Below are 21,676 nucleotides of genomic sequence, written 5' to 3'. Positions count from 1 at the left end.
GTTCTGGTAAATTATTATCAATTAAAGCTAATTTTAAAGCAGATTATTTATTTGGAAATACCCTAAGAACTGATAGGGACCAAAATAATGTCAATTTGCTGAGTACTAAATAACTTTGATAAGAATTATAAAATATTTATACCTTCTGATCAAGGTAAAAACACCTTCTGAAGACACTTCAGAAAAATAGCATAGACAAAAACACTTCAGATATTTACAGCATCTACTCATACAATGGGATATTTAACCTTAAAATAAATATCACTGTGGGAAAACATGAAAATTTGTTCAGAAAACAGTGTTAAATGAAAATATGTGTGCACAAAATAATAAATACACATTAATTGCAATTCTACAAAAATAAAGTACACATTGAAAACACTTGGAAGAGGATATTGAATAATATAAATAGTCCTTTCAAGTTAAAATTTTAAGAAAATTATCAAGTATACTATAATTCCAAAGTTTGGAAAAATACAGATCATTATGCTACCCCATCATAAGAAGTGTAAGTATTTGTAGGCTATTACTCAAAGTAAATAATCACAATATGTTATTTTATTGGTATTTATCAATAAATGTAATTGAATATTGATATGTTTTATTGGGAGACATAAGAAAAAGCTATTATATAAACAAAATTTTTATGCTCTTAAAACCTGCAATCTGAACATTTACACTAGGACTCATTCTTTCATTCCTACTGCCAAACCACATTCCTTCCTTCTTGCTGTTAAAAACCACACAGAACAAAGCAAAATTCCAACACTTCTAGCTCTCGATCAGACTATAAGAGGGAAATAAAAGGTTCATCCTCACCAGTGACAATAGGTGGGCTGAACACAGCATAATCCCTGTTCTCTGGGTTCCACGTTGTCTGATGGAACATTCGCACCCAGGGTGTCACAGTCAGTCAGCTTTCACCAAGTCCTCCTCTGGTTGCACGTGGAAAGGAAGATCTCCCTCCTCCTGGATATCATGGAGGAGTAGAAGCCACTCCATCCATCAGACATTCCTCTAAAGAAGGGTTTAGATGCGTCTGCAATGTGGGAGACCTGGATTCAATCCCTGGGTTGGGAAGATCCCCTGGAGAAGGGAAAGGCTACCCACTCCAGTATTCTGGCCTGGAGAATTTCATGGACTGCATAGTTCACGGGGTCACAAAGAGTTGGACACGACTGAGCGAACTTCACTTTCACTTTTATGGAGGAAGGGAGCTTCTGACTAAAGACAGCTTAATTGATGAGTTGGTAGAACTCAGTTTTCTTCCTGAATCTTGTGGTTTGAGTATGGACTCTGGTTCTCCATGCTGTAAAATGGATGATTCTTTCTGCCCTTTCTTACTTCATAGGTGATGCTGGTGGTGATGATAATGACAGTGTTAAGAACAGCTAATGAGAGCCTGCTATGTGCCAGACCCCATGTTAAGTTTTAATCTTCATTTATCTCACTTCACCCCTGAAAAAACCCATGAGTATGGTATTGGTATTATCCCCAATTTTATATCTGAGAAAACAGGAATTTGGAAAAGCTACATAATTTGCCTTTGTTCACACAGCTAACAAATGGCCACGAAAGAACTTAAACTCAGATCCATCTGATGATGCTAAAACCTGGCTTTTGACCTTCCTACCATACACTCTTGATGTAAATTTATGAAACATCCTAGGGAAGCATGTTAAATATCCAAAGAGGCTAGAAGAGACGTGTTAAAAGATTAGTGAAAGGACATTTTATGTTATTAGTTTGGGTAGGTAGTATAGGTTCCAAAACAAACTTCATTTCTGAAACACTCTTTCCTACTTGTTGGAAAGAAAAACCAAAAAAAAAGTTTTGCTTTTTTAAAACGTTGCTCTTAACTCATAAAACTTACAGTCATGTAAATCAGCTCAGAGCACCAGAAGGGACGTCCAAGGTTACAGGAACCAGTCACCTCCTTTCGTAACTGAAGACCCTGCAGCTGGCAGAACAGACGATCATAGCCACACAGTGCTTTAGTCCAAGCTTAATTTTGCGAGTCCTCAGTTAATTCTCTCCTGGCCCCTTCCACAGAGCTTTAATCTCTGTTCAGATGATTCTTGGAAGCACTGAAAAAGTCACCTGCCCTCTCCCCGTCTCTGTCTCCCCCCGCTCCCTCCCCCACCCCCACCAACCACATCCTCAGTCCCTCGGTCAGGTCATCTGTCAAGCTGTTTGTACTTGCTGGGCCACCCGCTTTCATAGCGCTCCACACGCAGGTGCAGGAAGGGCTGCAGGTGAGAGCTTTGATCAGGTGGAGAGAGGCTCCCCCAGACCTCAGCTATTCTCGGCTCACCACATTCCAGGTAGTCTCATCACTCTGCCGCAGTCAGTGGGTCTCCCCCACCCTCTGGCCACCAACAACTGCAGCTGAGGTGTCTGCAGACCTGCATCTCCAAACTTTGCAAGGATTCATGAAGTAGTAAAGGAATGAAATATAACTATACAAAATACAGAGATCTGTAGAAATACAGCTGATGAAGGCCCATTCTTTGACATTTCAGTGAGATCCAATCGAAAAATTCAGTTCGACCCAATCGAACACATTCTAATCAAGTTTTTGCCAATGCCTTTCAGATGAAAGGGCTGTTGATAAGGTTACTATTATGTTAATAAATCCAACAACCAGTTCTCAGTCGTCTTCCAGTTGAAACCCAGTAGCATCTGACACAGTTGAAGACAGGGTAAGTGACCAGGTAATATTGTCACTTGGCTGACAGTTTTATCAATGCCCCAGTGACAAAGTTTTAGTAGTTAACACCAAAGTGGGCCAGTGTTCTTTGTAGTTGTTGAACATTTGTTTGTGCTGAAGCGGTGTGGATATGCCCCTCTATGAAATAAGTTCAGTTCTTTTTACCAGTCTTTAGGAAGTACCATATTTTTCAAGTCACATAAATCTCTCAACAGAAATCTGTTAACGTCTAAGAGGATGTAATATTATAACCACTACTCACACACCTGCCATTTGGCGAGAGTCTGCTATGCATCAGGGATTACATAGTCCAGTGGTTAAGGTCACAGACTTCCTGGAACCTTCTGGAGCCTCACCACCTAGGTTCAAATTCTGGCTCTGGGGCTAACCGGCTTAGAGAACAAGAGAAATATACAACATGTAAGGCTACCTCCAGCAGTTGCCTAAGTTGTTCACTGCACAAAAGTACTCAGCCAACAAGTGAGTGGTAGCTACAGTTATACCCACAGTCCTTTCACCAAGCCCTGTGTCCAGTGTGAGATTATGCCCACCTGAAGCAGGGGGCTCTGCTTGCAGAAGTGTGTGCCTGTGAGACCTCTAATATACACAAAGGTGTCAGATGGCCTAGCAGCAACCCTGAAATTGGGTTCTCAAGGAGGCAATTCTGAAATTGGGGCCTCTGTGGTCAATTAATTTCACCGTGGGATAGGTTACATTTAGAGCCTCAGTGCCGAGAATACCACTTGCCACACAGCACTCAACAATGTTTGCTGAGTGAATTAAACAATGTGAGAATTATCTTCATGAAAAAGTTGTAAAAGTAATGAACAATAATCACTGTAGAAACCTCAAAAAAAGTCAAAACTATTTTCTAATGACACTAAGGACCGATGGACCTATTTCTCTCATTCTCTGCAAGTGTTCAGGGTTCATCGATGTGGTTCAAATTTTACATTGCAACTAACCTTTAAGAAATTATAACATCAATTTTTGGAGTACTTTCAAAGAAAAAACATCCACAATGATCTAAAAAGCCTATTAAAGTGCTTCTCTTTGATCATGTGAAGCTGAATTTTCTTCGTATGTTGCACCAAAACTACCCATTGCAAATTGTGCCAGATTGACTACAGAAGCAGACCGAGACCCCGCGATCATTTATTAAGTCAGACATTAAAGCAAACTGCAAATATGCAAAACAATGGTACTCTTCTCATTAAAATTTATATTTAGGAAAATATTTTTGAATCAAGAATGTGTCATTTGTGTTCATGGTGAATGGATTTATCATTACTTTAAGTGAATATATAAATATTTTGTCATTTATCGATTGTGATTTTAGTTTGGTTAACAGTAATAACTATAACTCACATCCACAAAAACTCCTTAGATTTTTCAGTGATTTTTAAGAGTGTAAAGTGGCCCCAAGACAAAAAAAGAAAGTTTGAGAATTGCAGATTTAAAGCAAACTAGGTTATCAGAATCATCTAGGGAACTTGGTAAAAATACAGAATCTGGGCCCCACCCATCTAGGTTCGAATTTAGTAGAGCTAGAATAGAGCTCTGAGAATTTGTGTTTTATAAGAACTCTCCCAGTAATTCTGATTATCAGTCACTGGTAAAAACAATAAATATATTGAAAGTTTGAGAAAATACAGCCCCAGTGGAGGCGTGCACTACAATTGTGAGAGAAGGCTTCAGTGATCCAACAAACGTTTACCAAGCACATACTAACTTTCAGGCAATATTGAGATCGCTGGCCAGACACAAACCATGTCCTGCAGAAACTCACTGGCCAATGAGAGAGGTGAAGAGGGAAGGCAAGAGCTCCTGAACACAGCCATGGGGTCTGTGATGGGGGAAACGGGGTGCTGTGGCAACACAGAAGCAGGGCACGCCACATCAGAGGGCTGGCCTTAAATGATGGGAAGGTTCTGGAAAGCTGAGGGGAAAGGGGTAACAAGGACCTAAGTTAAGATAAAAACCCGGAGGCTGATGTTCATGATGTTCATGCGGCGGGCAGTACATTGGCCAATCCAGCTGGATTGGAGGAGTAGCTATAGAACAGAACAAGATAAGGTCAGGGAGGTTGGCTGGGCCAGACAACAGAGGACTTTGACACCGATGAGCTGCCTGGAGTTTGGTGGAGATACAAAGAAAGATACACTTTAGGATTGTAATTCTGGTGACATATGGAGGATGAGGGGATGAAGAACGGGATTGCCTACTAGTTGGCAATTAGAATAATGTGATTCTGGGGGCCATCCAAGCCAGGTAGGACGTTCAGCAGCAGTGTTCACGCTCAAGGTCTAAAAGAAATTAGATAATCTCCTGAAAACCAGACAGTGGGACAAAATTAATTTAATAAACCCTCCCTGAACTTTCTACATCCCTTTCGTTTGGATTCTGTGAATCATTTGATAGCAGCAGCTCTTGAAATTTGAGGCTCGTAGACTCCTTTGAGAATCTGATGAAAGCTTTAGATACTCTCTCCACAGTGGGGGAGGCAGGGAATGAACTAAAGCAAAAAGTTATGTGTGACTAGGCAGGATTTTCTCCACTCTCACATCCCTTTACCCTCTTATCTTTTTCTTCTTCTCCTTTCTGAAAGAGGTGCTGTTTGGTAAGAAGGGGAAAAAAAGATTCTTTCAGCAGAATAAGGCACCAGAGTTTTCCTGTAAGAGGGAGTCTTAGTAGCAGAAATGTCGGGGCTAGAAAGTTCACTTTGAAGTCCAGGAAGCCTCTTCCTTGGGAGCCAAAAGAAGCAATACAGGGGGGAACAGAGATGGAGCCCAAGTTTGGTGAAAGAGGAGGGGGAGAACTCAGTTATACAGGGTTTGACTGATGCCTCGTGGAGGAAGTAAAGACTCTACGCAGTGAGCAGAGGGACTGCCTAGAAGTAAGGCTTTCTTTCTGGAAACGCACTGTATCTTTACACCCGCCAGACATGGTAGCCGTAACCCAGGGCCGCTTTTACATCTTACGTTTCTTGGAAGCCTCATCTTTCACAGCATTTGGGAACCGTGGTCCCCCGGCCAGAGCTGCTGGTCACAGTCGTGTAGACTGTTCCCTGAACCAAACTCTAGGCAGAGGGGCCAGTGGAGACCGGAGGCCCGCGCGTGCTGAGCTTGCCGAGCTCAGTCAGGCCAATGTGCACCCAGAGCAGGCGCCATTTTCTAATCCTCACACGGGTGCTCCGCGGGCTGGCGTCGCTGTACCACCTGCACAACACGCTTTCTCTCCTGCTGCCTCCTCCTCTTCTATGGGGAGAGGGGACTAGGGCAGAGAACGCTCAGTGTATACCTCCACAATATTACGTGGTCTGGGAACACTGGCCAGACTCCTGTCTCCCCTCCTCACGTTGCCTTCACTCGACCCTTCCATCTCACCCTCACGCCTGTTCCAGAGCCTCTTACACACAGACGCTACTCTCTCAGAGAAAATAAACTGAGGTTGAAGAAGAAAAATTGTTCACTACATGACAAGTGTGCTTCTTCTACCAAGAGCACAAAGAACAAAACAGACCTCCCTCCTCCCCTCAGCCCAAACCTCGAGGAGCGAAGAGAAAAGCTGTGAAAAAGGACAGCCCATAAACGGCGCCTGAGTAACAGCCGCAGAGCTGAAACCGCAGGAGACCGCTGCCTTCTCCCACAGCTGTGGGGTGAGTCGGCTTGGCTGGCTTCCAGATCACACACCTGCTGTAAGTCTTTCAGCCAGAAGTGGCCCCAAGCGGATTCGAGCTTAATGCCCTCCCCTCAACCTTAGGGGGAGACTTCAAGGTGTGGGAAATTGAGTGTTACCCCGTCAGTCAGCAAGCCTGGCTGACTTTCCCCACTTCGGGCTGCCCCCTCCTCCCTTGAGGGACTGGGCTTTTGCTGCTCTGGGTAGTTCCTTTCCTGAGCCCCCTGCTGGAGTCTGTCCTTCCAGCCTCATTCCCACCAGAGCAAGCTAAGACCCAGAGCTTGACTTGGAGCAGAAAAGTAACTCGGTAGCACAGGCCTTTTGACTTCAAGGAGACCCAGAGTCCACAGGCATCATCTTAACTCATTATTGACCAGGGGAATTTTTGCAGAAACTTATGCCTGTGGCCGGCAATTTGTTATGTAAGTGAATATTGAAACGTCTCCAGTTAATAACGTTTGGGTAACAAAAGACATCTTGATACATACTAATATGTCTCTGGTCAATAATGTGATAACAATGGTGAACACTTAAGGTGCACACGTTACTTACCAAACACTTTCCATCCAATGCCTCACCTCATTCCCACAACCTGAGGTATTATGCTCTCCATTTCATAGATGAAATGAAACTCAGAAATATTACAAAGCTTGCTCAAGGTCACAGGTTCCTGCCAACTCCACCAACCCATCAAAACTGTCTCCTCCTTTCTTAGATACGATCGTGTGGCATATTGCTGTGGGCTTTCTTCAAGGGAAGAGGTCTCTAGGAGTCCATTTCAAAGATTCACACATGATAGGAATGGCCAGATAATCAGACTAGAAAAGGGAAGAAAAGAATGTATGGCTAAATGTCAACTACACAGTTGTCTAACCGTCAACCGGGGATAGGGGGAAGAAAGTGCGAGGGTGACTGGTTTCCCAGAACAAGTCTCAATCCCATTACAGTCTATCAGAAAGTTGTGTAGGTGTTTTATCAGGAGCATTGATTTTCTCCCCAGTAAGAGGTTTTGAATGACATCACACACAGAAAGAATCTGTCCCAGACTAGGTCTAAGACAATTTTTCTTTCCAATGCTATTATGATGAACATCACGTTATCTTTATATATTCCAGGACTGTTGAAATTTAATTATGTAAAAATAACATATAATCATGGTGTTACAGTAAACCAGAGAAAGTCAGGATCAACCTATATGCCCGGCCTGTAACAGGTGCTTAATAAATGTTTATTGAGAGAATGAATGAGCAAATGAATGAACTTTTCCAAACAGAGAAGGGACGAGTGAACTAGATCGAAGTTACTCAAAGTGTGATCCAAAGACCCGGCAGGGCAGGTCTGCAAACTGTTGCTGGACCACAGCAAGATAAGCAGAGAAATCAAGAGTATCTATTTTGAGTTTTTTAGTAATTCAGTAATGTCTATTGAATCTACAAATAAAAATAGGACTTGCATTTTGTCTTTTTTTACTTCATTTTTTCCTATTAAATCTTTGTCTTTTCTTCTTCTTCCACAAATTCATCACACTTTTAAGCTGTCTTGGTCTGCAGTGATTGGAAATAAAGAAAAAGAAAAGGTCTTTTACCACAGTGGTTTAATCAGAAGATCACAGACCCATTGGAGAGGCCAGTTGATTTTCTTACATGACAAGTTCCATTCTGAAAACCTCCTGGAAGAGATGAGACCCTGAGTGTGTCCTACACACACCTCCAGCCAGTCAGCTGTAACAGCAGACTCACCCAAGGTGACTGTCGTTCTTTGGAGGGGAGGGAAATAGAGGTGTCCACTCAAGGGTCCTCATCAAACAGCTTCCCAAAGCCACGCCATGGCTCAGAGGCTCAGCGGCTCTCATGCTTGCCTCCCTCCCCCACCCCCGAACTTCAGAATGAACCAGGGAGAACCAGAGGCGTTAGCATCAAAGCGGAGCAAAATCCGAAGCTCTGTGTTGTGGCAGGATGGGGGTTTTCTTCCCCCCTCACCCTCTTTCCTTCCTCCCCAAGACCCCCTCCCAGCCCTTCCTGGGAGGAAGTCTGGTAAAATGGAAGAAAGTGACTGTGAAAGCCTAACATCAAATACTTCTGACAGGTGTCAATAGTAACCAAGGAAAGGGGTGTTTGTTTCAGAGCTGTTTCACTCTGAAGGGCTTAAGCCTCCACTGGGGACCTTCTACACGGAGCCCAAGCCTGCAGGAAGGGCAGAGAAAGTAGAAAAAGATGGGATGACAGGGAGGGGAAAGATGGTCAGAGAAGACCAGAGAAAAAAGACCTGGGTGGATGGTCATCAAACTCTGTGATGAACTTACAGGTAGCTGATAGGAAAGCAAGAACTCTCTGGACATCATACCTGTCATACTAAGACTTTTCTTTCTAGGACTGGAGTGCCTACAGCACCCCCTCCCCAGTTATGTAACAGGAGCTGGAGTGTGAAACCCAACAGGTGGAACCATTCTTGGAAGTGTAGTGTCAGGAGCTTAAGCTTGCCCCACATAGCCTGGACTGAATCCTGACTCTTACACAGGCTAGGTGTCTGACCTTGGGGAAGTTTCCTCATCTGTAAAATGGGGATAATAATATTAGCTTCATCTTGGGTGCTTACAAGAAAATTAATTAACATACATAAAGCACATGGATTCAGATATATCTGTGGTTTTTACAACAGCTTTAAGCAAGGCCACACACACACACTTCCCAAAGTTCAGTAGACGCCCATAGATGCAATTAACAAATATGTGGTTTCAGGTTCCTGGGGAAAATCTGAAATAGTTACCACGCTGCTTTACATACAACGGCATAGGAATATGTATATTCATGAATACGCTGGAATTGAAAGCTGTTCCCAGTATAGTGATATTTAAAAGGCAGGTTGGAAAAAAAAAAAAAGGCAGGGTGGAAATCAGATTGGACCTTATGATCCCATTTTTGCAAAGACACACACATACATGTGTAAGAAAAATTCTGGAGGGGTAAATACCAAAAAAAAAAGAAAGGTTTAACAGTGATAATCAGTGTTATCAATAATAATTAAAACAGTGATTTTAATTATTGTCTTTTGTTTTGCTTTTTTCTATTTTTTTTAAACAAGGATGCAATACTTGTATAATCTGGGAAGACAGGCATAGAAATACATATCTCGGCTTCCCTGGTGCCTCAGTGGTAAAGAATCTGCCTGCCAATACAGGAGACACGGATTCCATCCCTAATCCAGGAAGATCCCACCTGCCGCGGAACATCAAAGCCCATGTGCCACAACTATTGAGCCTGTGCTCTAGAATCCAGGAGCTGCAACTACTGAGCCCGCGTGCCACAAATACTCGCCCTGGAAGCCCACTCGCCCTGGAGTCCGTGCTCCCCAGCGAGGGAAGCCGCCGCAGTGAGAAGCTGGTGCACCGCAGCTAGAGAGTAACCCCCACTCGCCACAACTAGAGGAAAGCCCGCGCAGCAGCAGAGACCCAGTGCAGTCAGAAATAAATAAAACTTGTATTAAAAAAAAAAGAAATACATATCTATGTAAAGAATCTCTTTCCTTTATGCTTCTTTTAACCTGTCCTGACCAGGCTGGTTTGCTGATTTCCCTTCTGAGCATTTGGGTGGAGGAAGGAAGAGTGTGTCTCTGGTTTCCCCTGAGCCCATGACAGCCCAGCTCTGAGTTTTCGGGGTTCATAGCGCTGGTTGTTGAGCTTGTTAATAACAAGCAAGGCAGCGCTGCTGACTGGCTGCTGCGTCCTATGCCTTCCTGCTCCTCTGCTGTTTCTGGTTTCACGTGTTGGCCTTTCCCTCTGACATTTTCTTTTTTTTTTAATCACCTGCCAATGTTCCTGACATTTTAAGCAAAAGGTAAACCTTTAAAATTCCATCATTGAAACCTGAAACAAATAAACACAGAGTCCAAATCTCAAAGGTAGAGCTTGGGAGGTCTGAGGCCTGAGGGAAGATGGAAGAGCTCCTGAGAGCCAAGACCTGACCTCCAAGTCTCGGCTTTGCCGGCAGCTCTGCGTCTTGGGCAGCTACGGGAGTCAATTTCTTCATCTGCAAAGTGATAAGCTTGGGCCAAATCCTCCCTGAGATCCCTTCCAACTCCAAAAACGTGAGTCTAGTAATAGCACATTAATAATAATGTAATAATTATAGTATAATATATAAACAGTGATACTATATGGCGTAATTATTAAAATAATAAGACAAAAATAATAGAGAACACAAGAAAATGTTCCACCCATGTTGATTTAGATATTAGACCTTCAATAGAAGCGTATACACTAACAGAAGGAGAGAAAAAAGTTAGTGTGAGTTTGCATGCAGTGTACAGAGAATTAGTGCAAATACAGTTTGGACCCTTACAGATAATTTCCTTCTTTCAGACTTTTCAATTTGTTACTCAGAGGCAACTACGTAGAAGTGGGTTCAATTTTTTTAATGTGTTCTGATAATAAAGATGATAATATTAATGAGCTGGGCTTAGAAGGGACCTCACTTCTGGACAGTAACTGTGTGCACGGCCTAGACACATCACATCACCTTCCTGGCTCTCATTTCTCTCACTTCTTCACAGGGTCATCTTGAGCCTCAGATGAAATCCTGATACAGTGGGAAAAAGGGGAGTTTGGAACCAAAAGATCTAAGCACAATCCTGATTTTGCCAAGCATTAGCTAGATGCACATAGATGGGGTCAGTTAGCCTTGCCCTATAGTCAAAGGTATGGTTTTTCTAGTATCATGTATTGATGACAGAGTTGGACCATAAAGAAGGCTGAGTCCTGAAGAACTGATGCTTTTGAAGTGTGGCGCAGGAAAAGACTCCCGAAAGTCCCTTGGATTGCAAGGAGATCAAATCAGTCAGTCCTGAAAAAATCAGCCCTGAATATTTACTGGAAGGACTGATGCTGAAGCTGAAGTTCCAATACTTAGGCCACCTGATGCGAAGAGTTGATTCATTGGAAAAGACTCTGATGCTGGAAAAGATTGAGGGCAAGAGAAGGGGCAGCAGAGGATGAGATGATTAGCTGGCATCACTGACTCCACGGGGATGAATTTGAGCAAATTCCAGGAGATGGTGGATGACAGAGGAGCCTGGTGTGCTAGAATCCATGGGGTTGCAGAGTCAGACAAGACTTAGCAACTGAACAGCAGCAACAACCCTCCTGAGTCTTAGCTTCCTGGCCTGTAAAATGGGCCAAATAATAACACACAGCGTTATTGTGAGGTCCTGGGAGAAAACGTACACAAAGTTAGAGAATGCTAAGCAAACACTGGCAATTAGTCCCATAAGACATGGAAAGGCACTTTGGACACATTTAAAGAGCTCTATAAATGAATATGTGGGGTGGTGATCATGGAGACTGATTCACTCAGGAAATAGAGGTCAGGGTCTACTATTAGCAAGGCCCCATTTCAGATGCTGGAGCCACCAGAGATGGGTGACAGGGGTACCTGGCTGCAGAGGGAAATGATGATGAGGAGGGAGGGATATATTTGCTAAGTACATACGTGCAGTGATTTATTGAAGACTTTCTGAAAACTTTTTTTTTTTAAAAAATAGCTTCAATCAAAAACCCTCAGTAAATCTTTAGTTCCCTGAAATGATGGCTTTACCATCCAACAACTGCCCTTCGGTTAATTCCAGTGACTCACTCGTAAATTACACCCCTGCCTGTTTCCCTCTGCATGAAAGTTCCACAGACAGAAGACAGATTGGGCAGCTTGCTATGCTTTATTTAAACAACCCAGCCATAAAGGGCAAGTACTACAACGGCATCAGTAGATGGGCTCTAATGTGCTGTAACCTTGCTCTTTCTCAAGCCTGTGCTACCATACACACACCAATTCTTGGAATAGGTCCACAGAACGCAGCAGGCAGGCTCTTGGCTCTCCTTTGCGGCCTATCTCTTCTGTGAGTTCTAAGTCACTTCCTTCCTTGTTTTCAGAATCCGTTGGAAACCACTTGCTGGTGTAAGCCTCCAGCATCAGCCTCCTTCTGTAAACTGTGTCACTTTTCTGAGCCAGTCTGCTAATTCATCCCTCGGAACAGCCCTAACCCAACAGGGTTGGAATTGCCAGATGGGCTGGAATCCCCAGGTAAGTTCGTCACTTCTGGAGGGAACTGGGTAGTGAACACTGATTACTGTGAAAAGCCTGAGTGTCCCTTTTTTGAGGCCGGCAAAGTTAAGTTTGCTCTCTTTTTCAGAGGGGGAGTTTATTTTTAAACAATGCAGTCTGTCTACATCAGCCAGGCTTCTCCTCACTTCAGAGAATAAACTATCAAATGTCCTCTCTTTCTTTTCCTAATTTGTTTCTTTATAGCACTGATCACACATCCACAGTTATCAGATTTGTTTACATAATTATTATCTGCACATACACAGCTATCCCTACCTAACTAGATCCTAAACTCCACAGAAGCAGTAGCTTTGGCTATTTTCAGTCTTGGTGCCAAGAAGGTCATGGTCCAATGGGGACATGAAAATATAAACACATAATTATGAAATAACATCATAAATCTAGTGATGAAGAAACGCTCAGATCGATATCTCTTTTAGTGATGGAGTTCTCTACTTTCTTTGACTCACCCCCTTTAAAGAACATCAAGTTTTAGTTGCTTGGTCATGTTCAATTATTTGTGAACCCATGGACTGTAGCCTGCCAGGCTCCTCTATCCATGGACTTCTCCAAGCAAGAATACTGGAGTGGGTAGCCATTCCCTTCTCCAGGGAATCTTCCTGACCCAGGGATCAAACTCGGGTCTCCTGCGTTGCAGGCAGGTTCTTAACTGTCTGAGCCATCATGGAAGCATAAGGAGCCTCGTAAATAATGAATGAATACATAAGGGATTGGAGGCTCTGTAGATCCCTTCAGTAAGGCACTGAAAGTCATCTGTTTTGTGCTAACAAGGAATACTGCAAGTTACAAAGTACAGGAAACTTGGATTGGAAAGCGAGCTTATGAAAAGTGAAGAAGTGAAACAAAACCTCTCTGCTCATGCAGCTGAGAGAAAGAGAATCCAAAGGGTGGTAGCGAGAATGAGGTGGACTGTCTGCCACAAGCTCACAGCGCTTCGGTAGGTCATTTAACAGTCCAGGATTATAATGTCTTAGTCCCCTGAAGAGCAGGAGCCTCCCAGCTCTGAGGTACACAATGTGCCAACTGAACGATGCAGCTGCCATCCCTTGAAAACTTACTATGTGCCAGTCATATTGCAGCCTTTGCCTGTATTCATTCTTTTCTTTAACCCTTGCCACCTTCTGATGCTATTTTCTCCATTTTACAGATGAGGAAATTGATGCACAGAGAGGAGAGTTAACTTGCACAAGGCTGCCAGGCTAGTGAGTGGCAGAGCTGGAATTCAAATTCTGGTAATTTGACTGTACAACCTGAACTTAAAATTAAAAAAAAAAAAAAACTAAACTGTTTAAATTATGAAATACATCAGGCACACAAGAGTGCATAAAACACATAAGAAGAGTTTTGAGTGCTCACTGACTGCCCACACATACAGATGACCTTGAATATTTGGTGAGTACACCAGCCAAAATCCCATAGGAAACCAAATTTATTCCAGATGGTTCAGATGAAGAGATGTGAATGAAGGCACGGCTGGGAGAGGTCTGGATTAAGGCGACATCCCAAGACTAGCAGCAGCAGGACCTCCTATAGGACTGAGAGACAGAGAGAGGAAATACAGTCCGAGGCCCTGTGGAGACACGGAGAAGCCGCTCAGCAGGTGGGAGGGACTCTATGGACAAGCATCACCCAGGCAGGAAACAAATAGGAAAAAACGCCCAACTATTCTCTCATCCTACCCTCTGACTTCCAGACAGTCTCCCAGCAGCTGCATCCAAGTGAAAGCTAGTCAGGAAGAGACCCTGGGTGACGCAGACCAAGGATTAGCCTCTCAGCCACAGGGGAGGGCAGTCAAGGGTGGAAAATGGAGATGGGGGAGTGGGGACAACCAGCAGAGACCACCATGAGCATGTGATAGGAACCATCTGAGACTTTCTCATAGGAAAAGTGGCAAAAGGAAGCTCATGCAGGAAGACTGCCAAGCCCTAATCATCAGCATGTAACGAGTCATTTTCACCATCTTAGCTAAGGTAGCAAGTGTAATGAACATTAAATATAATTCACCATACAATTTTTAACTGGTGGAGTTTAATTACACCAAAATTACACTTTGAAAAGTAAAGATGCAAGGAAAATATCTCTATGTATTAGTCTGAGCCTCGGTTTCTCATCAAAAGAAAGAGAATAATATCTACCTTATGAGTAGTTCTGAGGATTTAATTAGATGGTGTATGTAAAGTTGGCCTAGCACAAACTTGGAACCAGTAGGAATTAAATATAGTTTGTTGCTATTATCATTACGTGCCATTTTACTCATCTTACCCTATTTAGCCCTGCAACAAACAGCACCTGCTTCTGCGTAATTTCCCATTATGTGGGCCAGTATCAACAAGTCCTAGAATATTCTGATCGGACCTAGATTCTTCAGCCCATGTATCTGCATAGAGATCCACCCAAACCATGAAAACGCAACCATGAACCATAGTTCACAGACATAAAACATTCCCACAGTCACTACTGTATGAATTCTTAGAGGAATCCAGGAATTAGTATCTGTTTCAGTTTAGAGAAACTGAGGCTGAAAGACACATGACCCAGACTTTGTGACTCCAAAATATGTCGCAACCATCTGCTTCTCTTAACTCCCACGTTATGGCGGTCTATCTACGGTTAAGGATTAAGTTCTATGTCAGGACACGGACACCTTTGTACATGATGGTTTACAAAGCCTTAGATGCGTCCCTTTCTCATTGCCAGAAAGAAAAATAAAAAGGTAGGACAAAGATCAGACTCGGAATATTTTATTAAAAATCAGTTTTAAAATACAGGCCACTTGACTGGTAGGGCTGGGGCCTACAAGGTTATATGAGATCACGTGTGGCAAAGATATACAGTCAGGCTGCTCTCGACGTGGCGGTTTTGAGCACAGCTTTGAAGTTCAGCAAACACACTCGAGACTCCTGGTGCTGCTACTCGCCTGCTGAGGGGCCTTGGACTCATCCGTCAGTGTGCTGGGCCTCAGTTTCCCCACGTGGGATGGTGCTCACACCACATGGTGAGATAACAAACACTCGAGTGTTTAGCACAGGACCCGGCATTTCCAAAGCCCTCAACAAGTGACAACTGTTGGAGCGCTTTTTACTTTCTCATCACTCAGCCTAACGTCATTGCACTCGCTTCTACCACCCCACTTTGTCAGGATAAGGTAAAAGAAAATGGGATGAGTTATTCAACCACTCAGACCAACTCTTCAGTGTAAAACAAGAGCATATTTAATGTTGCTACTTGGGATGGTTAAAAATCAACATACAATTTTAAAAATTAATTTAAGAAAAAAAAAAGTACTGCAAGTTTTGAAGTGTAAGAAACAAATACTGGAGTCCAGGCAGGAGAAATAGATATACAGTCAGGTAAAACATTCACGCAGAACACATAGCGTGAATTCTAACACAATGACCTCTTTTCACTTCTTTCCCTCCCCCTCCCCTACCCCTACGTGGTGGGGTTCCTTCCCATAACCACTTTCAACACAAGAGCCCAAATCTTGTCCTTCTCTCCAGTTCAACGTGACTTTGTTCAACTTCAATACTTTCCCTGAGCTGGGCCCTGGGAACTCTGAGGTGTGGCTCTGACTTCAAGCACTATCATCTAGTAGGGGAGACAGACACCGACTGGCCTCAGTTTCTGCCAGGTCCCATCACTGGGGAGGGTTTCCACATAGAGTCCTGTTCTCAGATGAGTGGGTGCCCAGAGGGAGTCCTTGAGTTTGGCCCCAGCCAACAGGCAGGGTCTCATCTATGTGCCCAGTCGAAGGCAAAGTCATTAGATTGTGTCTGTCTGGACTTCCCTTCCCCCCCCCTGCTTCCATTATGGAATCATCTCCTCTTCCCTCACTTAGAGTCAGTTGCCCTTCCCATTTTCAGGTCCCTACCTCCACCACCCACCATTCCACCAATCTCCCTTCAACAAGAAAGAAAGAAAAGCTTGAAAACAGCCAATTTTGTCATTAGAAATTTATTCCTGCTATCACAGTAAATGGGGCTTCCCTGGTGGCTCAGAAGGTAAAGAATCTGCCTGCAACTTGGGAGACCCAGGCTGGATCCCTGGGTGGGAAGATCCCATGGAGAAGGGAACGGTACCCCACTCTAGTACTCTTGCCTGGAGAATTCCGTGGACAGAGGAGCCTGGCAGACTACAGTTCGTGGGGTTGGAGAGAGTTGGACACTATTGAGCAATACCTCCCACCCTAAAGACTGGCCCTGAAGGAAAACCTGCATGAGTTATTTAAGCCCATTTGCGATTGTTGGAGAAGAGGAGGAAGGTCAACAAGCATATCAGCAGGAGATGTGCTCCCATCACTGGCCCTGCCTGGCCAGCTCCGAAGGCCTCCACTCCCAGGATGCCCAACATAGAAAATTGGATCGAGTAGCTCTCATGTCACGGGACACAGATAACACAGAGGCGAGGACAAGCCATGGGGCTGGAGAGCTGGAGCTGCTGGGTGCAGGCAGATGTGTCTGAACCAGGGAAGCGAGGGAACCTCAGGCTCAAAGACTCAGACCCCGGGTCCAGCTGTCTCACTGGAGGTGGATGAGAGAGGAGGAAAGAGAGAGAAGGCAGTGTAAAGATGAGCACACTTCTGATTTTGACACTGATTAGCGCTATAAAGAATTGACCACATAAGGAAACTAGAAAATTGGTTTGGTTACGTCAATGTAAGTCTAATCATAGTCATTTGTGCCAGCTGCCTTACCAGGGGTGTGTAATGGTGTGTTGCACCGTAACAGTGATGGACTTTAATAACCGTGGTTCAGAGTAGTTCTAGGTTTTATTTGATTAAGGAAGTAAATGCAACATGTGGGTTCCAGGCTTCACAATTTCTTAAGTTACATAGTCCTCTGTTTTCAGCTTTAATAGATGGTTAATACCGTTGCTTTTAAGCTATCAGATAGAATGGTGGGGGGATGTTCCTATTGATTCAGTATTTCCCCTGATAACTTTTTATTACAATTGCTATACAGTTTTCCTGTTACTTGGAATTTGTGATTTTTTTCCACTCAGATGTTTCATACTCATGAAATAGTAGAAGCTATAAATCCCCTTTTTTCCTTTAAACACATATCATTCATGTAGACACGGCCCCAATTAATTCTGATTAGACCCTCAAATTAATGAATTATGTTGCCATGCTAGCTCAGTTTAGAGCTCAAACAACAAATCTGCTAAATCACCATTATGGAGAACTTTGAGCCTTTCATCAGACCTACAATAAGCTAGGAAGCAGGCAAGGTGCAGCAGTCTCTGAAATGAAAGTAAGACTTCCTCACATCTGTTCCAAGTTCCGCGGTTATTGCTTAGAGCAGTCTGATTCTCTACCTGATAAGTGTTCCTTCAGTCTGTTTCAGTGAATGACAGAATACTTACTGTATAATTGAAATTCTTTGGGTCAAAGGCAATACCATAAGAAATAGTTTTTTTCAATAATTACAGAGACATAAAATGATAGTCGTTTAAAAATCATTAGGCAGTATTATAGTAACCTTATGTCATTTAACTGTATTTTATACATACAACTCTGAACAACAAATGAATGGAAAATTAATTGCAAGGATCAGTTTACAGTGATTTTAAAATTGGTTACCTAATAAAATCTAACAGGCGAGTGTGATTTCAACAAAATTACTACTTCAGGTGAAAATGCTAACACTATGAACATATGTCAGAGCCCTGTGAGGTCATTGCACTCACACATCAGTTTGTGAGTAGGGAGGAAAAGACTCCAAGTGTGAAAACTAATTATATACAAATGCTGTTCATTTGTTATTATTTAAATAAGCTGTGTCTTTAAATATGGGATTCTTTGGAAAACTCACTTCATTGTGGTTTTTGAATCAAACATGAAATAGTCATTACAGTGTCCCAAGGAATCTTCTAATTGTACTGGGCAAAGAGTTCATTCGTAGAGTACATATTATAAAAACATCCAGTGTCCAAGTCCCATCAACAACTGTATCCGGTAGTAAAAGCCAGTCAGGCCATGCCCAGAAAGAGCATCAGTCCTTCGCTGGCTTGCCTGCTCTCTCTGTCCCAGCCGGTCTCTGTGGTAAGTGAGTGTGGGATGAAGTCTCTGGGGTTCAGAGGATCTTGCACTCGTTGATGGAGAAGAACCTCCTTCTGTTGCGTCTCCGGGCTTGGTTGACGGCAGTCCGGACGGCACACTCAAACACCTGCTGGACGCCCCGGTTGCTGAGGGCCGAGCACTCCAAGTAGCCTTTGGCTCGCACATCCTGGGCCAGCCTCTTCCCTTCGATGGCGTTGACACAGGAGGCCCGATGGGGCCCCACCTCCCGCTGGTCCGTCTGGGTGGCCACCACCAGCACGGGGGTGCACGGCAGGTTGCTCCTGACTTCCCCGATCCACTTGTTCTTCAGGTTCAGGAAGGAGCTGTGGTTGGCCACAGAGTAGCACAGCAACACCACGTCCGCCTGCTGGTAGGACAGGGGGCGGATGCTCCTGAAGGCATCGTTGCCGGCCGTGTCCCAGAGGCCCAGGCTGATCTGGATCCCGTCCATGAAAACGTCTACACCTGTATTTTCATATACTGTAGGCTTGTAAGCTTCAGGGAAGGTTTCCGAGGTGAAACGTACCAGCAGAGACGTTTTCCCCACAGCAGAGTCTCCCACCAGCACACACTTGATGGAACTCAGCATCTTCGCGGCCCAGACTCCTAGTTACAAGTTCAGAATCCTGAGGAAGAGAGCCCTCAGTGGGCTACTGAGACAAACGCCATTCGACACGGGGAAGGACGGCCAGACGGCTTTGTGTTCTCAGGACCTCTGACAGCCGCTTGCAGGATGTTACTTCTTCCGGTCCATCCAAGGGAGACACACAGTCTACTTTGAAAGTATCCAAAGGCTGGTGTTCAACTGGAACAAGGAAGAGAAGTGGAGAAATTGAGTCTTTTTTCCCTTTTTTGATGACAGGGATCTTCCTCATTGGCAAATACATCAATGAAGGGTCCCATCTCTGTGGAGCCGCCCGACCCCGCTTGTCTAAGCCACTCTTACCCCAGCAGAGAAAGCTTGAATCTGTTATACCCCAGCATTGGAACCCACAACTCCACCCAGTCAAGAAGCAGAAGCTGATTTGATCTCTAAAATCAGCCCAGCGATAAAAATACAAGCAGCTGCTCTGGCGGCAACATGAAAAAGACCTCAGTAGCAACCTGGTGTGAATGAGACGTGTTCGAACAGCTCTCTCTGGCCTTCTGCTCCAAGAAGTGGGGACCACAGCTAACAGAGGTCTCTGCCGCTTCAGTTTCTAATGGATCCCAGCCACTTTGGAAACTGCAAAAGAGAGCAATGTGATGAGCCTCAGATTCTATGAGCACTTCCTTTCATTTATTGATTCATCAGCTAGTGTTTGGTTTATGAGGGAATTTGTACTGAGGTCAGAGAGAAGAAATCACCAAAACTTTTAAAATTTGCTGTGGTTTTTCCCTTGAGGTGTTTCCAAAAACTGGCTGCAAAGGTAATGGAAAGGGCACTGTCCTTGGCATTTTCTGCATCTCAAGTCAGACTCCATTACCTATGCAACGACATGGCTTTGCTTAATCTTTAGCCCCAGTTTAGTCATCTGCAAGATTGTGATAAATTTAGGAACCACTTCTCAGAGATCTTGTGGGGGTAAAATTGTTTCTCTCTTTTCTGAACAGCTACCTATATATCAGGAACTCTGCTAGGCTTCTGGTTAAACAAAATAACTTGCTTAAAAGCAGCTGTATTCTGTGCCTGTCACTTAAACAAGGAGCATAAATATGACAGCATCTAAATTTCATGAAAGGGTCAAATAAATTCTCATTCACTGCAGGTGAAAGAGCTCCAGACGATGAGATCAGCCTGGAGACGGTATCCTGTCTGCTGAAGCACAGCATCGCAAGGCCAGCCTGGCTTCAGACAAGGGAAAGGTCTTTTGGACCAAACTTCAAAGTAAAGGTTATTAATACAATCTGGGCTTATAACCTCCTCCACTGGCAATCTTCCTGACAGGTCACATGTAAAGTAATGTAAAACAGATCTATAGGATATGTCTGCTTCAAAACATAATTTTTAAAAATCACTCCTCTAAATTCAGACATTCCCCTCCAAGACATTTTTATCCTTGTCTACCTACAGTCTCTGTTTAATAAGACATAATAACCTTTACTGTTTTCCCTGGTAGCTCAACTGGTAAATAATCTGCCAACAATGCAGGAGACCCCGGTTTGACTCCTGGGTCGGGAAGATCCCCTGAAGAAGGCATAGGCTACCCACGCCAGTATTCCTGGGCTTCCCTGGTGGCTCAGATGCTAAAGAATCCACCCGAAATGTGAGAGATCTGGGTTCAATCCCTGAGTTAGGAAGATCCCCTGGAGGAGGGCATGGCAACCCACTCCAGTATTCTTGCCTGGAGAGTCCCCATGGACAGAGGAGCCTGGTGGGATACAGTCCATGGGGTCACACAGAATCAGACATGACTGAGCGACTAAACATAGCCCAGCAGCCTTTACAAATGAGTCGATCACATAAATAATTCACATAATTTTGACATATTCATTTTTATCACACATAAACAGGGTAAACTTGGCCAAGTTACTTAACCTCTCTGAGCCTTGGTTTCTTCACAAAGATGAAAATAAGAAAGGCAATTTCTTGATGGAATTATTGTAACAATTCAGTATATGGAGAGTCTGGCTTAGCACAGAACGTGGCACATGGAATCTATGGGCAGGCACCATATTTTTCAGCTTCTACTACTGTTTATTTAAAATGCCAAATATTGAATGTCCAAGTGTAGGGGATGTGGGATGTCAGATATTCACCCAGACTTTGTCTGAAAACTCCACATTGGGTCATTCTCATACACCATGGTCCTGGACACCTCTTTGTCACCAGACCTTTGAGTAAGGTCCCCTTAGGAGCTCCTTGGGTCTCAGACTTTAGCTCCTTAAACCTATGGATGATTTAAATGAAGCAATTGTGACCTCCTCATTACTGAGTCCAGTGTCAAGACTTAAGACATGTGTCAAGTTTGATGTCGACCCCGATGTAGTAGGACCAGGACCAAGAAAAATACGCATGTGTCAGGTGTTTGGTTATTAAATCATTTCTAAGAGATTGAATAGTCAAATTTCCTGAGTATATATCTACAAAAGGAAGTTGGTGAGGCAAAATTGTTAAGAATGCAGGCTCTAAAA

The 21,676-nt window shown here is 43.7% G+C and overlaps 2 protein-coding genes across 4 annotated transcripts in view; both read right to left on the bottom strand.

Annotated features, from left to right (window-relative positions):
• CHRNA9 (cholinergic receptor nicotinic alpha 9 subunit) overlaps window positions 1-1,132 on the bottom strand; it is a 75,200-nt gene extending 74,068 nt beyond the window's left edge. The window contains exon 1 of the mRNA XM_043871353.1: window positions 820-1,132. Within this exon, the coding sequence (XP_043727288.1) occupies window positions 820-889 (70 nt within the window). The 5' untranslated portion in view covers window positions 890-1,132. The remainder of the gene's footprint in view (window positions 1-819) is intronic.
• Window positions 1,133-15,226: 14,094 nt separating this feature from the next.
• The window catches only part of RHOH (ras homolog family member H), a 50,591-nt gene continuing 44,141 nt past the window's right edge, over window positions 15,227-21,676 (bottom strand). For all 3 annotated transcript variants that reach the window (XM_043871340.1, XM_043871339.1, XM_043871341.1), the window contains exons 2-3: window positions 19,667-19,787; window positions 15,227-19,367 (exon numbers count right to left, since the gene is read on the bottom strand). In XM_043871340.1, the coding sequence (XP_043727275.1) occupies window positions 18,576-19,151 (576 nt within the window). In that variant the 5' untranslated portion in view covers window positions 19,152-19,367; window positions 19,667-19,787 and the 3' untranslated portion in view covers window positions 15,227-18,575. The remainder of the gene's footprint in view (window positions 19,368-19,666; window positions 19,788-21,676) is intronic.

This window comes from Cervus elaphus, chromosome 17 (assembly GCF_910594005.1).
Source record: "Cervus elaphus chromosome 17, mCerEla1.1, whole genome shotgun sequence".
Lineage (NCBI taxonomy): Eukaryota > Metazoa > Chordata > Mammalia > Artiodactyla > Cervidae > Cervus > Cervus elaphus.
This window is presented reverse-complemented; position numbering and strand designations above follow the sequence as displayed.